Raw genomic sequence first — 15594 nt, forward strand, 5'->3', positions numbered from 1 at the left:
GCAACAGACTTCCACCACAGTATCTATTGGCCTTCCCCCTCTCTTACCCACAAACTTATTGTCATCATCATCAAGCTCTGGAAAATCTAAACACTCCCAGGCTACCCCACCATCTTTCCTTTCATGCCAATCCTTTCTGAAGTAAGTATTCTAGTAAGCAATATAGTAAGTATTTTATGATGGTTAATCCAAAGAGACATAACCATTACAAACAAATTAGAATTAGTTTTGCATAGGATTCTTTCTTAATTAAAAMAACCCAACAAAACAGCTTCAATCTCAACATGCCTCTTTTAAATGTAAAACTTATTTTTTTAAATGAGTTTTTCTAGTTCATGCATGAAAGCTGGCCAAATGAATACTGCTTTTATAAAAGAATATTTATGTCAATGGCATGAGGAAACAAATATAAACTCATACTTAATTGAAATCACGCTAAGTACATTTGGGAAAGTAAACTTCAGGGAGCCTTAGATTCCATCAAAACTTTGTATTTTTTAAAAACTGCTTGAGAGCCAACATATTACATGTGAGATCAAAACCTACTACAAAAAACTTCTTTCCCTGGAAATGCTTCATATTTGACACTGAAATGCTACTTTTCAATRCTGAAAATCACCTCTCAACTAGAACACGACAAATTTTGATATATTATGAATCAAATAGAAACACTAAAAGTAGGAGAAAATAGGACTGTAATTCTTACCTACAATAGTAAATTTAAATACTTTAGATGGTAGAGGCCTTCCTGCGTAAGTGTCTGCATTACTTTCGTTCAGTACCACTTGCAGTTTCAATGAGTAGTTACCAAGTTTCTGAAGATTTTCTAAACAGAAATACAAGTATGATTAGAAAGAAAAAAAAAATATAAATTTATACAAAATTATAAAATTATAAATATATACAAACTTACCCATTTTTTTAAACCAGTATGGCCACTTGCCTCCATGCTGACTGATATGGGAAATTATTTCTTTATTCTCAGTAGGTGCTGCAAAACAAACACTTATCTACATGTATTTAAATTTTACACCATAATTMTTCTCTTTTTTAAGCAGTGGAATCACTTAATAACAAAGTATTACTATCACTTCTAGATTTCATAAACATCAATTCAGCTTCACAACCAAACATATTGATCACAACTGAAAAAGAGTTCCCTGTCTAATCCCATTTTAATTAAAAATTGCTAGCCACATTGYGCTGAAAGCAGCAGGTTTGTAAATTTGACTTTTATTAGCTCTTTGGTTGTATGTCCTCTGTTAAGTCTGAGCTCTCTGCACTCCATGCTGACAATGTATCAACTTGACAAATGACTATAGCAAGGCTGCTTAAATGGTAGCAACGGTAAAGATGTGTTGATGACAGAATATATAACTGAGAGAAAAAGAACATTCCYGTTTTTCTCCAAATTATTTTATCTGTCTTTAAAAACCTCTGCAAAATTAAGACAYACACAGAAAGAGAACACACTGAAACTCTGAGGCAGTGTTCAGTGACTGGCTCTATAACCTAAGATAAAAACAGAAATAAGATCTATCATTGGAAATGTCAAGAGGCATTAACTTTTTTTACAAAATACACTTCAGAACATAGATTGTGACAGACATAAAACTATACAGAATAAAAATAAATACAATAGAAATACAAATGGTTCTAAAACTAAGCAAAACTGTTTCAAGRGCTGGGTCTTGCACCAAATGGCATGCATAAGATAAAGTAAGAACTGTCAACTAGGCTTCATTATTCTCTTAACCCTAATTCAAACCCTCATTTTGAATTGAAGCTTGTATAACAAGACTCCCCAGTAACCAGATCAGGTTTCTCGTAACTCAACTCCCTTGGCAGGCCACAGTACAATTTGCCATGCATTCCACTCTTCAAAAGAAAAGAGAAACTTTTTGTACATTATGCTTGCTCTCAGCCTTTGTAGGGGTGTAACCACATTTCTCTCATTTATACAATTAGGGGTTTGACAGGTACACCATGACCAAATCATCACTTATTTGTTGTTCTGGTAAGAACAGGAGTAYTACACTACTGATTCTTCAAATGAGTAAAGAAAAGGTTAACATAGGAAGGAGCAGAAACAGTTAAAATCACAAATTTATATTAATGAAAGGGTCAGGAGACATGAAAGGTCTGAAGGTAAACTTCAGTGATCTTAGGAGCAATCCTGACAAAACAGAACAGAAACACCAAGTCTCTTTCAAGCTCATACTTCCTGAAGTCAGAAGTAATCAGGATGGTGTACCTTGCTAAATTACAAAACACTGGTTTGTCACCAATGCTAATAGGAGACAATTTGATAATCTGCATTAAATGAACAYCTTTTATTGAATTCCAACTTTTTTATGCCTCGGCACACTGTGCTGTACAATGGTCATGCACARTAGCCACCTCCCGTAAAGGAGTGGCATTAAAATACCATGTATAATCTCGTGACACATATACTAAACTGCAGCTAAGATACTTTCATTTGGTTTCCTTTCACATATATCACTACAATAACCTCAGTGCATCAGAAGGGTATTTTTTCAACTCTTAAACAGATAAWGGAACTGGATTTTCCTATCATGTATGGAAAGAAACAAGGTAAACAAGATTTTAAATTTCTACAAATTTCAAATATATTTGACAAGTGCTGAATTGGAGTTCTCAGAGAATTTAGTGTCCTAAAACATAACTGAGTGATTTCAGCTGCCTTGGACAGAATGCAATTCTTAACAATGCGATGTGAAGCACCCACAAAATGGAAACAACAAAACAGTAAATAAAAATAAACTTGATTTTTAAAAAAATCTGAAGTGACTTCATGTTAGATACTAAACAAGTTTGATCCCTACTATTACACAGGTCACATAAATTGTTATGCTAGTTACAGAAGCATTATCCATTTTACACATGTGCTTATGCATGTTAGAATTGATAGGCTCCCCTTATTGTGACAGAAGATGTAATTAAAATAGAGCATTAAGACATTAGACATTTGGCATTGAAGCAGTTGTCATTTCATGAAAAGTMGCTTTGAAATGCTACATGCACTGGAGTATTGTCCTTAAAACTATTACTATCATCTATAAAATTCTTGTATGTATTTAAAATATATGCTTACACATATATTATACAATGAAACGTATTATCCAYTATGAATTTTAAACATAATAAAGGTGCAATTAAATATACTGAAATACTCACAGTGCAAGATAACCTTGAGTTCAACAAGAAGCTTCTTTGAACCTCCGTGACTTGTACCTGGRAGCTTTTGCATTGCTTCTCCTTTTTTATTCAAAATTTCGATTCKTAATGCTCCTGTGTTTGAAATGAAAAATGACGGACTTTAACAAAATATGCTGTGGATTAAAAATAGTCAAGAGATGTTAGCATGCTTGTCTTTTTAACAAAAGCGCATGATATATTTTTAAACTGGCTTTTAATGTTTTAGTATTCGGAAGAAAAAAATATACCTATTGGAGTACCAGCAAATCTTGTTTCATTTGGTAACAACTCATCTCCTTCAGGCCATGTTACTGATAATTTGTCAGGAAGTCTAATAAAAAACAGAAGGTGAACACTTTTTCAGCAAGTTAAAAAAAAAGGGTAATTTAGTGAAATATACATTAACCTATTTTTGGGGCAGCAAAAAAAAAACCCCAAATCCCAAGCTGTATCTTCTTGGTTTATAATTTTTTTTTYCTACTGAAACTGCTGACTGCTTTCCCATTTGGGAATAAAAGTGAACTTTGTTTGATTCCTGATGAAATACAAATACTGYAATTAGGAATGCCACAATTATGTAATTATTACTTAATGCTTACCTTGCCATTTCATCTTCTATGTACTTTCTAACATTTTTTTCAGACACTGTTCTGTCAAGTTTTGAGATTGGAATAATTTTCATTTCAGCATACAGTGCCTGTGGTTCCTGAAATAAAAATTCAGTGCAGTTATACATGGCCAGACTTCACAATATGTCAGAGAAGAAAGACCCTCTAATCAAAGGACTAGACAAGTCAACACAGTATATTAGCATATTGTATTATGTCTCTCTACTGACACCACAAGACACTGTTCTAAAATCACAAGGGTTAAAAATGGATGCATCAACATACTATTGACCCCAACTGTGGTATTTATTTCATATGCAAATTTTAATAAATCAGATTGTTGATAATCAATAATAATTTTAATATATTTTCATTACAGCTAAACGTGAGTATTTCTGGACTACTGAGAGTAAAAAAATACATAATTTTCAACACTTATTTAAAAGTAATTAAATTAAGTCTGACCACAGATTACATTTAAAGATTTCATACCCATACTAGCAGGGTGAATCCTTTCAATATTTGTTCTTACCACAGCAATTTGAACTTCTCCCCCAGTGGCAAATATATCACCATCATGGTCCCCATACAAAAAAAATTTCTCAATACTTCCATAGAATATGGGATGAGTCTTAGTAGTTTTCACCTGTAAGCAGAAGACACCAATTAACACATTACTCCTGTATCAAACACACAGTATTTGCCTTTTATAGAGTTTAACTCACTTACCAGCTGTCCAGTTTTGTATGTTTTTCCATCCCACTCTATTGCAGAATACACTGTCCAAGGGCTCTGCATTCTTTTGGATGGTATATCAGTACGTACAGTTACTCCTTTAAAGACTGTGAATTTTATCTGTTTGTCATATTTTTCATGGCAGTCTTTGAGCCACAAAGCAAATTCTCTGTCAATTTTCATTCGCTGCTCCTATAAAGAGATCACAAAATAAATATGTATTAACAATGCATTACAAAATTTAAATATGACCACTTCAGAAGCCAGAACAATTGTAAGAGTGTAGAGATACTGTACTCAAACAAAAAAAAGCCAAAACCCAGAAAGACACACACACAAAGAGGACAAAGAAAAAAGAACAGAAAAAGTAAGAAACRAAGAAACAGAAACATAGAAACAACGGCACAAACAACAAAAAGGATTCTCCAGCTTGAAAACATTACAAAATTCTAAGAAAGCTACACTTCAAGACAAAAAAGTGCTTCCCCCAGCAGCCATAGTTCTCTAGGAGGAGGATCTGKCCACAAAAACTGTCACATAACAGCTAAGTAAAGCAATTATTTATGAAAAAAAAAAAAGAAAAATACAGAGTTTTAATTTTTAAGATTTTAAGGTTCAGCTTTACTACTCCCTAAACTGGAGAGACATGAACAAACAACCAGTGAGCAAAAGTTTTTATATCACATGCATTAAATTCCACCAAGAACAAACACTTGACAGAATGCTATAATTACCTGTCCATTAAAGATTCTTGTGAACAGAGTATTTTTATCCTTTAGCTTCAGCTCCAGATCCATGAAAGTGAGTTTGTTTGTGCTGACCTGGAATTTATCATTGGTAAACAATGCACCAGAAATCCTGTTGTAGCATTCAATTGGTGCTAATCCTCTCTTCTTTGGAGGAGCGCACCAGTCAAAACTTGAAGAAAAGGAGAAAGATATTAAAATCCTTTTTTATAAAGAAATCTACAGATTATAGAAACAGAATATACAAAACAGATTACCACTTACTCTTCCACAGTTGTGTATGGTATTAATCTTCCATTCCAAAAACATTCAAAAATAGGCCTCTTTCCTCTGGCACCTTTTTCTATTATAAAGCATTCATCATCATCGTCATCATTTAATCCTTGATTAAAAAAAAAAAAAAAAAAAAAAAAAAAAAAAAAAAAANGCTCCTTGAACATATTTCCTTAAAAAACTAATACAATACCAAAAATTAGGGCAATCTAAATTAAGAGATACTACTGTTATTAAGTTGAGCACAGTAGCAATACACATGATACCGAGCTCATCACATACAATATTAGGCTTTTTCCTACTTTAGAAATAACAAGCAGAAAAACTAAGAAAGTTAAAGATAAGTTTTAAACAGAAGTTAAATATTACCAAATTTGAACATTTCAAATGAGTGTTTCTTTTTCCTTTGTTTCAACTTATGGATTTCTAGTATCATAAAATCTTGTCCCAATCAACTCTTTTTTTGTCAAAAAAAAAACCTCAAAAAAACCAGTATAAAATATTTTAAAACACCTAGCATTTGAAAACTCATCACGACCAAATAAAAAAAAAATAAATTAAAGACATCAGACTACATGCTGTCCTTGGCAGTATTCCAATACTAGAATCTCTTGAACCTAACTGCTCACATTTTATTACTTTGTTGGAGCAATGATGCAGTCAGAAAGGTGCAAAGTTTCAACTRGAGTAAATTCCATAAGCGTTCATAGTTTGAAATCAGATGGTGTTATGCCAAAGRACAGGTTTACAAGAATGAGTTACCACAAACAGCCAATTTCTTCACAGATCTGTTCATCCAAAAGAATTASAACTTTTCTGTTCTGACACAACCTAAATCAGGTAATAATTTGCACTTCAAGTTAAATTGGTTTAGTTTTTATTTCATTAAAACATTTAGAGTTGTAGGACTGTCTATGATAGGACTGACAAGCAGCAAAATATTTCACTTACTTGATGGAAAACATGGATCATCAGGGTATGTTTCTTTATCATAAAGGAAGGGATGATATCGAATGATGCCTTCAACTATCCCTTCTTCTTCAACGTGTGCCTTAAACTCAAAACTATCTGCTGCAGTATTTATATACAATGTCTGCATGTCATCTTTGATTTCCCTCAGATTGACAATCTTTGGTACTTTTCCTTTTTCAAACATTGAAATCTGGAAAAAAGGAAAACAAGTTGATTTTCCTTAGGGCAAAAGACTTACAATAATAAGCATTTTGACAAATAACTGTTAGTAAATGAATTACTTCCTACACTGCAATGTTAACTAGAATTACTTCAAAAAATTAAATTACACCCACATCATAAACGCGGTATCTTAAAATAATTGATGAAAGAGAAACAGGCACAATATGAAGTAAGTTGCCATCTAAGAGGACTTTTGACTAACATATATAAAATCTCTTACCTGAATGTTGATGTTGTTGAAAGGACCTGTTTCTCTTGTTACAGCATTAGTTTCATTTCCTTTTGGTCCATGGATGTAATAGTGATAAATATGTCTGAAATACATTTCAGAAAAAAAACAAACCATAGYAAGTGAAATTAAAAATTGCACATTGTAATTTTTTAAAAAATCTAAATAAGCTTGTGTTTTTATTAAAATATAACTGGTTTGTTGYACTGTTATAAATCTACTCCTTGACAACATAGACCTGGTACAGTAGATTTACTAAAGGGAGYGATTCCTTTTCATTCCTCTCATTTCTGTCATGCACAACCACATTAGGAGCAATTTTTGGTTAAATTGGAAAATAATTGGTTAAATTGGAAACCAATTCAAATAACATGCATATGTGAAAAACACTACCATTTTTACCTGGTTACAGATCCTTTACATCAAAGAGTAAACTAGTAAAACTACTGCAAATTATTCTGCACTTGGGAGATCAGAAAGAACTAGAGCCATAAATCTTTYCACATTTTGTTTCTGATACCAGTTTTATATGAATCATCGAATAGTAATAGAAACATGTAACAAACAATCACTATCGTTAAGTTATTTGCCAAAATTTGAATATGGGCAGGAGTGATGGATGTGCTAATAGGCAGCATATTAGAAATAATTTTTCTGTTTGTAAACATTATTTTATACTGGGCATTTATCTTCATTTAACAAACTTCAAAAATCCATATGGTCAGATAGATTAATTAATTTCATACAAATATGAAATTTGAGAAAACTGAGGAACTTAACTCCATTTACATCAACTTTTCAGCAAGCTAGCTAGCTCTTTCAACTTCAAAGAYTGAATCTTTAAACCTCTGGGTGATGGTTTGGAGAAAAATGAGATTATACRAGTCAGTGGRACTAAATGTATGATGAAAGTTAAATGCACTTGTAAGTTTAGAATTGCTTTGCTTCTGACATCCACTGYACTACATATTCCCCAAAGAGAAATCTTCATTCCCAGCAAAACAGCTCCTCATGGTCTCATTGTTCAGGACTTTATGGTATGTCCAAATTGCTTAGTATTTTGTCTGCATTTCTTCCAGACTTCAAAAGGTACTCCCATGGCCTTAAGACATAGTTACTTTAGGGATTCATCTCCACTTCAAAGCATCCAAAATAATGAGGGCCATGCTGCAGCCCATTAAAGTAGAATGAAACTGGTATCGTGCACGTACAGCAAAAGGCATGGCAGAAGGGAATGGGGAGATGTTTGAAGGGAAAAGAGCCATTACAGCTGAAACTGTGATGCAGGACTGTGTAGCATTGGAAAGCTAAATATGATTGGCTTCACTGTAACAACTACAAGGCATATATTTGAATAATTGCACCTGGGTTCCATCTCAAATGGAGGCAGCTCTTTCACTTCAAGAGTTGGTGGGAAAGAACTAACACACACCTGAGTGTTCACTTGAAGAGCACCTGGAAGCTAACGAAGGGCCTAAGTTAATCTCTTTATGTAGATGTTTTTACCTACAYTTTCATGAGGTTAAAAATTATTTCAGCAACAAGTTTTTGTATACAGCACTGTTATTTCACATAATAAGAGGTTACTTAATTCTTATTTTAATCCTCTTTTTAAGTATTAACTGTTATTAACAAATTAGAGGTAACACAAAAATAAAATCATAATTTGAAAAAAAAAAAAAGTTCTGTAGTTTGCCAGATTTCAAAATTAATCTGTAACGTTGCATTCCAGTTTACATTCAGAGACAGATCCATCATCTTAAGAGGTAAGCCCAAACTTATTCACAGGTATCTTCAGGCTCTGTGGACCCACTGATGACATTACTAGAGTACAGAGTGAACAGTATCATATAACTTTCTCCCTCCTAAAATGGGATGAAGCAGCAGTACTTTTTTGTTTCGTTGTTTAAAAAAAGCCAGCCAACCAAAAGATCCCCTAAAACTGTAAACAAAAAGCCAGGTACAGAGTATAGGAGCACAACTGTGAGCAAAGTAACTGATGAAGTTCTTAATAAATTACATTAGTAATACAACATTAAATTGAATAGGCTAATAAAAATTACTATGGATAACTACATATCAATCCTCAAGTCCCATCTTTGGTTGGGGGCGCCCATTCAGTTGTGTTAGTTTCTGTAAAATTGGTTAGGTAGAAGACTGACTRTAGTATGAACAGCCTTAACAGGAATATGGCCAATGCCAAAATACAAAAAGGAAGCAGTTCATAATTAGCTGACTTAATTAGTAGCCCCCTTTTAAATCGAATCTTATAAATCACCAACTTACGCCAGTTGCCTTGTCCAAAGATGAAAGTAGTTTTTCAAGTACTGCATGTGATCTGGTTGTACACCTGTAATGACAACTGCTGTGAAACTCTCTTTATCCCTTTCTTCTAGTATTAGATTATGAAGAAATCTTTCATCATCATTTGTGATGTGAGAGGAATCAGATGGCTACAGAAAGAGTAAAATAATAAGAGCAGGGATGTAAACTGAATTTCTGAACTCCCATCAAMTTGAAAGGATTCAAAAACATAACAGAAAAGTAATACAGAGCATATGATGCTAAAYATCACAAAGGATTAAAACTTGAAATAAAAAGTTTCCAAATTAAAATCAACAAGCTGAGAATGTGACATCACTGATCCAGTTCATTTTCAACTCACTTTCATCACAGCACTTGAAGTGTGCAGTCTAGAAATGCTTTTTATCATGTTTAATGTAGGACTGTCTGCTATCCATGTTCTCATTTATCAAGTGAAACCAATTAAGTGTGCAAGACATTAATTGCTTTTCAAGAAAACAGAGCTGGAAAATAATTATTTACTTTAAATTGATTGGTTGCTTTCTATAACAGAAACTAAAGTGGAAGACACACACTTCTGCTGTAAAAAAAAACAACCAGGTGAATCCTTAGTTCCAGATGAAATGTCAAATAGTCTAACAGAAAGAGAGACTCCCGAATCCAGAAACTACTGATTATCTTTTCCTGGATGGATCACTTTGTTCTTATGACAGGTTTCTAAAATGCAGAAAGACAGTGGTTGATGTCATGCTTCATGGTGGATCAATGAGTAATTCTTTACATTTGGTACATCCAGAAAATAGTTATTTTTAAAACAAATATTAAGATCTTTATAGCAAATGCAAGCAATTGCTACATCTGAGAACATACGTTGCAGTTAATGCAGTTCCATTGCAGCTACAGCTTTGTTTTGCAGGAAAGAAGGCAAACCCCACATCACTAAGGCATGAAAGGAGCCATGTCCTATTTAACCATAGGTGGTGAAATAGTTAATCAAGGGTTTTCTATTAAAGATCTTCTATTACTTTCTCCAGGGAATCAAAGAGCTCTTCTTAACCAAGAGGATAATTTAAACAGTTTTGGGACCTTTCATCAAAGAAGACTACATCTCTTTCTTCTGCCCACAGCACAGTCTCTTTTAAACCTAACAGTCTTGCTGATTTCATTCAATGCTAGTGGTGGGATCAGCGATAATAAAGAAACCCAGAGCTGCTTGATCCTCATCTCCATATGATTTGACAAATCTAGAAGCTGAATACTGCTGGTGAACAAGCACCATTCTGTACAATTTTTAAAGTGAAAGAACCTCCAAAATGTCATTCCCAAATTCTCTGGTTGCCTTCCCACTGCAGAAGACAAACTACCATGGCACCTTCCCCTACATTCCTAGCACCCACCTAACTAGAAAATTACTATTTACTTGTTTGCAATATTAAATGGTCCAGAGAAGTGACAGGTGCCCATTATGCATCAAGGAAACATGAYAAGCAGGGGTGGCATTGATGGCATTCGGTGTTCTAGAATGCCTTTTGTTTCATATTCATTACATCTTGATTTCTTTACAAAACTAACTTCCTTCACCAACTGAATAACTAAAAGGCTCAACTATTCTCCTCACACTAGCAATCCATTACAACTTCTGTTTCTGCCAGAAGAAATGTTTTTGAGCACTCTTGCTCACCCATGTGCAGTGCAGACCATTTTTCAAGTCAATAAACAGACAAATTCACACATTTTATTTCACATCAATATAATGAACCTAGATATATCAGCTATTTGCAAAAAAAATCCTAAAATCCTAAACCTGAGTTATTCGTCCATTATCTCCGCACTTCACTTCTATTACTCGAATCTTTCGCATCATCTCTTCCCTCTTGGATAGTTACAAGTTATTTTTTAACTCTAATAGAACTTTACTTGCATATATTTAACAATGTCACCTTAACCTYAGTTTTATATTATTACCATGACTTTTCAAACAGGTGATCGCACCACCTTCTTGAATACTTCAGTAGCATCTACACACATCAATTAGCTACTTTCCTCCAGCTTATACCTGCTAGCTTATCTTCTACTTCATATTATTCACCCCCTCTCTTCAAAATCAAACAGGGAGGGAAAGCATTTGTACCCTTTACAAGAGAGCAGATTTTGTCTGCTTTTCAGTTTCTATTTTTGTGAGTCTGCCTTCTTAATGATATTGCACAGAGAATAAAAACAAAAATCTGACAATTCATCTTTTGTTGCAAATCTCTGATCCAAGATTGGCATGACAAAAACCTTATTATAACCTATGCACTSTTATAACCTACTAGATATGGACTCAAGGTCTGACTACCTTGTCACACACAGCACCCATTCTTCCTCCCATCTGCACCCTTAGCTACATCTTTGTCTTTACCTCCTTGCTCAAAAATGTCCAAAAAACATTTCAGTCTTCCTCCTCATCTCACAGCTTTTTTATTTAAGCTCTTTCTCTTCATGAAAAGTATCAGGACTGTTGAGGTTAATTTTCAGCTAAATAGTAAATCTATTTTACAAAACTGATGAAAATTTGGGTTTTGTTGATCTGGCTGGACCTTTCTCCCATATGTCAGTTAGTTTCACATATTTCTAAATAAGTACAGCTTGTTTCCCTAACTTACTCCTTACTGCTCCAGAAAAAGTAAATTTTTCTTTGTTTCRTACACAACAAAAAAAACATGCTGTGCTTAGAAAAGTATTTTTAAATATATTTCTTAACCCAAAATGGAAAACTAGAAAGCATTTCTGTCATTTAACCATAACTGAAAAGAGGAAAAAAGCATCACATACAAATAAAGCATTATGAYACAGTGTCTTCAAAGTCAAGAGTAACTTCCTTTTATATTATTACTTCCTTTTACACTACAGGGTGCAAATAATTCAGTAAGATGAAGATATGCCCAGATAAGTATTACAAGAATATTACACAGTTAAATCACATTAACCTGAGAAAGGCTTTCAATTAAAAATGTGCAAATCTTATGGCTATTTACTATTTACCTTTCTGTTTTGAATGAATCCAGTATATATTGCTTCTTTGTTTTTCTCCTTCTTTTCAAAATCCTCTTTAGAAAGGACAAGCTCATGAACATCCTGAGACGCTGCAGGTTTGCTTATCATCTGATTTTATTAAAGAAACAGCATTTAAAATCAAAATAAGACTTAAAATGATCATCATAAAATACTTCAATGCTGTGATTACATGTTAGGAAATAACCATCTGATTGTGTGCAAATCTTCTAAAATAAAGTCTGACATTGACTTACTCTGGCAGACTGTCCAACGAAGAACACTGCTTGCTTGCCTCCAACTCCAAAATATGAGATATCACTATTTAAACTACGAGGCACTGGCAAAGGGCGTACATATCCTGAATGATCACTGAGAACAAAAGCATTGTAAATAAATTTTTAAAAGACAAAAGTAATTAAAAAAGGCCAAAGATACTTCTGATCTAAAGCTTCTATGAAATTCTTCCTCCTGGCATTTTGTTAAAAAAATCCTTCACTTTATACCTTTTAAAACTGAAACATTAAAATGTACACACCCAAAATTCTTGATGTACTCTTTAAAAAAAAAGGATGACAACATTGGAAGCATTTTCCTAAGTCATTTGACAAAACACTTCTGTCCCTTGTCGCAAATCAAATCTTACTCAAATAAAAATGGCTTACAAAGCAAGCCTGAACTTTGTGACAGCATCCTTTCATAAGAATACTTCTAAGTCAAAGTGGGAAATAAAGCCAACCCACTACTAAATAAATGCATATTTGGAGAGATGACATATGCTATCAGTAGTGAAATTCCAAGTCTTTTAAGTCAGCYTGAACAGACTTACCTAGTTTAGGACAAACATTTATTTTCAAATCACAGAAGTCCCAAATGAAAATAAGGTGTAGATGGTATCCAGCTATAATTTATGCTTATGGTCCCATTGAGTAGTAGAAATCCATAGTTTACACCTGCAGCTTAAGAATACTACGTATTTCTCTTTTACTAAACTGTGCAATTTCAAAAAGCAGTGAATTTCTTTACGAAAGACCCAGAAGCACTTTTTATTCACTTATCTCCAGAGGTTTAAAAGACCTTGACATTCTATTTGGAGATAGCTCCATTGCAAAAAAATTTCCYGCCGCCATATTATCACTTCCCACTGCCCCATTACTTTTTACACTATCTGCTCATACAATAAATTAGGTGTGACTGAGGCTGTAATTCTATCTCCACATTTACAATTCTAGGCTTAAGGTCTAAAGCTGGACATAGCTAATTCTGTGGAATCKTATACACTAGGATTAAATCTGGCTGCGCAGGTGGAAGATCTCTTGAGAACAGATTCAAAAAAGTTAATTCAAATAAGTAGCAAAACCCATTATAAAACCTCCGCTTTTTTCTTTAAATGCGTAACAATTATTTTGCCTAGCCTGCTTCAAAAAATAGACATCTTTAAGTGTAATTTACGTTCTGTGGAATTAAGATTAAAAAAAAAACCCAAACTTTAAACCAAAACCCTGTATTTGTTTATCTGTTATTCCAGTAGCAAAACAAATATTGAATGCACTACTGAAAGGCTTTCAGGTAATTGATGAACACAATACAAAAMGCCTCTGCCGAACACAGAGTGCCTCTGTTAGCAGGCAAGCCAAATGTAGTTTTAGAAAAGGTCCTGAGAACAAAGATATTCACAGTGTCATAATAACAGAAGAGCAGTTTTGTGTTATGAAATTTCTCTATTTCCTACCTAGAAAAAGTATGGGCCTATTTATGTGATCATAAAATGAGAGGGTTTAGCCAAGTGTCATACAGCTGTGTCTTAAAAGCATATTTTGTAGACCTGGGMAGAGTTCGCTAATTGGTGTAGAAATACTTAAAATTTTCTAACCTTTCAAAGTCACCTTGTCTTGTAAATTTTGACAATCTATAWACAGCCCAGTTGTTAAGCTGTTTAGAAGTCATTCCACTTCCATTATCAATCACAGCAACAGCTGGTTTTCCTTGGGAATCATCAAATAACTGGGGAAAAACAAACAACACAAATTAACAAGGAGCAACAGAAAAGAAAAAGGATAATGCAAACTACTTCTGAAAATATTAAAGTATTTTTATCTTACCAATTTTATCTCTATACTCCGAATACCAGTATTCCGGGATGTAGCTGACAGAGAATTGTCAATCAACTCAGCAAGGGCAAATGCTAAAGAAATTGAAGAAAAATAACCCTATTAGCGCTCAGAAAACAGACACACACAGTAGCTTCTTCTGAGCAATTAGGACAACACACTACCTAAACACGGAGAAGAGTTAAGCACTGCCAGAGCCATCAAAATCACGCAACATTTTATTTTGAAAAAGAAAAAAGCTTTTGTACATTTACTTTATGATTCGCTTCATCTCTCACATCTCTCTTATTGGTAAAACTACAATTATTGGAAAGAACATTGATGAACTAACAGTCTCCTTACCACAAGACGGATTTGTCCTTTTTAGGAATAGGAATTAATTTTTATGATTCATATGAGAGTCCAAAGCACATAAAAAATGGACTTTGACTTGTTAAAATATTGAGAGAAGAATAAATTAACTGAAGAAACCTGAATTGAAATTTTATGCACCATCTAAAACTAGAAACTTAACTGTTAACAAAACCACAAAGAAAATCATAAGTGGTTGAAATATTTTAGTGAATGGTAAATACAACCACAGCTCTCTCAGATCCATGGCTGTAGACAGCAGAAACAGCCAGCCAAACTGTTTGTACAAATTTGTTGTTTCTAACTATAACACTTGGAGCCCTTACCCAATTAAAGACTACCTAAGTTTAGTGGAGAATTGCATTTAATTTAAACAACAGAATCAGTCTGAAAAAAATACATCAAGTTCAAATTAATTCAATCTGACTGCCTTAGTGAACAGATATTTCCTTTCAGTCTCACTAAAAAGGAAACCTTACTTCCTACAATTTGCTGAATTCTTCAGAATGTTGCAGTGGAAATTGGCAACGCACTTCAAACATGTAAAAAAAACCCCACTGAGTATTAGTGTAATGTCGCAACACTAAAGCATTTAGTATTTTCCTTCAAGTTGTTCATGAAGTATAAAGAGAGCTCGGAATTTTTTTGCAACTTTCTTCATTGCAAACACGAGTAGTTGAGCGTCAGTTACATGATCCATACTTATTCCATATCCAAGAGCAATGKCCCTTCATCAATATTTGAAATTGGTTAGGCATTGCCCATAGAGATGTTGTAAATACAAAGCATCG

At 33.6% G+C, this 15594-nt stretch overlaps 1 protein-coding gene across 3 annotated transcripts in view; it reads right to left on the reverse strand.

The window, feature by feature from the left end:
- Positions 1-15594, reverse strand: part of SMCHD1 (structural maintenance of chromosomes flexible hinge domain containing 1) — a 71457-nt gene that overhangs the window by 41329 nt on the left and 14534 nt on the right. For all 3 annotated transcript variants that reach the window (XM_057364906.1, XM_057364908.1, XM_057364907.1), the window contains exons 4-19: positions 14444-14526; positions 14215-14345; positions 12599-12713; positions 12333-12452; positions 9291-9457; positions 6996-7089; positions 6533-6743; positions 5573-5690; positions 5297-5480; positions 4557-4754; positions 4360-4473; positions 3819-3925; positions 3468-3550; positions 3199-3312; positions 914-991; positions 707-826 (exon numbers count right to left, since the gene is read on the reverse strand). In XM_057364906.1, the coding sequence (XP_057220889.1) occupies positions 707-826; positions 914-991; positions 3199-3312; positions 3468-3550; positions 3819-3925; positions 4360-4473; positions 4557-4754; positions 5297-5480; positions 5573-5690; positions 6533-6743; positions 6996-7089; positions 9291-9457; positions 12333-12452; positions 12599-12713; positions 14215-14345; positions 14444-14526 (2037 nt within the window). The remainder of the gene's footprint in view (positions 1-706; positions 827-913; positions 992-3198; positions 3313-3467; positions 3551-3818; positions 3926-4359; positions 4474-4556; positions 4755-5296; positions 5481-5572; positions 5691-6532; positions 6744-6995; positions 7090-9290; positions 9458-12332; positions 12453-12598; positions 12714-14214; positions 14346-14443; positions 14527-15594) is intronic.

This window comes from Malurus melanocephalus, unplaced genomic scaffold (genome assembly GCF_030028575.1).
Source record: "Malurus melanocephalus ecotype Western Australia unplaced genomic scaffold, MMel_1.1 scaffold_44, whole genome shotgun sequence".
NCBI classification, from domain to species: Eukaryota; Metazoa; Chordata; class Aves; order Passeriformes; family Maluridae; genus Malurus; species Malurus melanocephalus.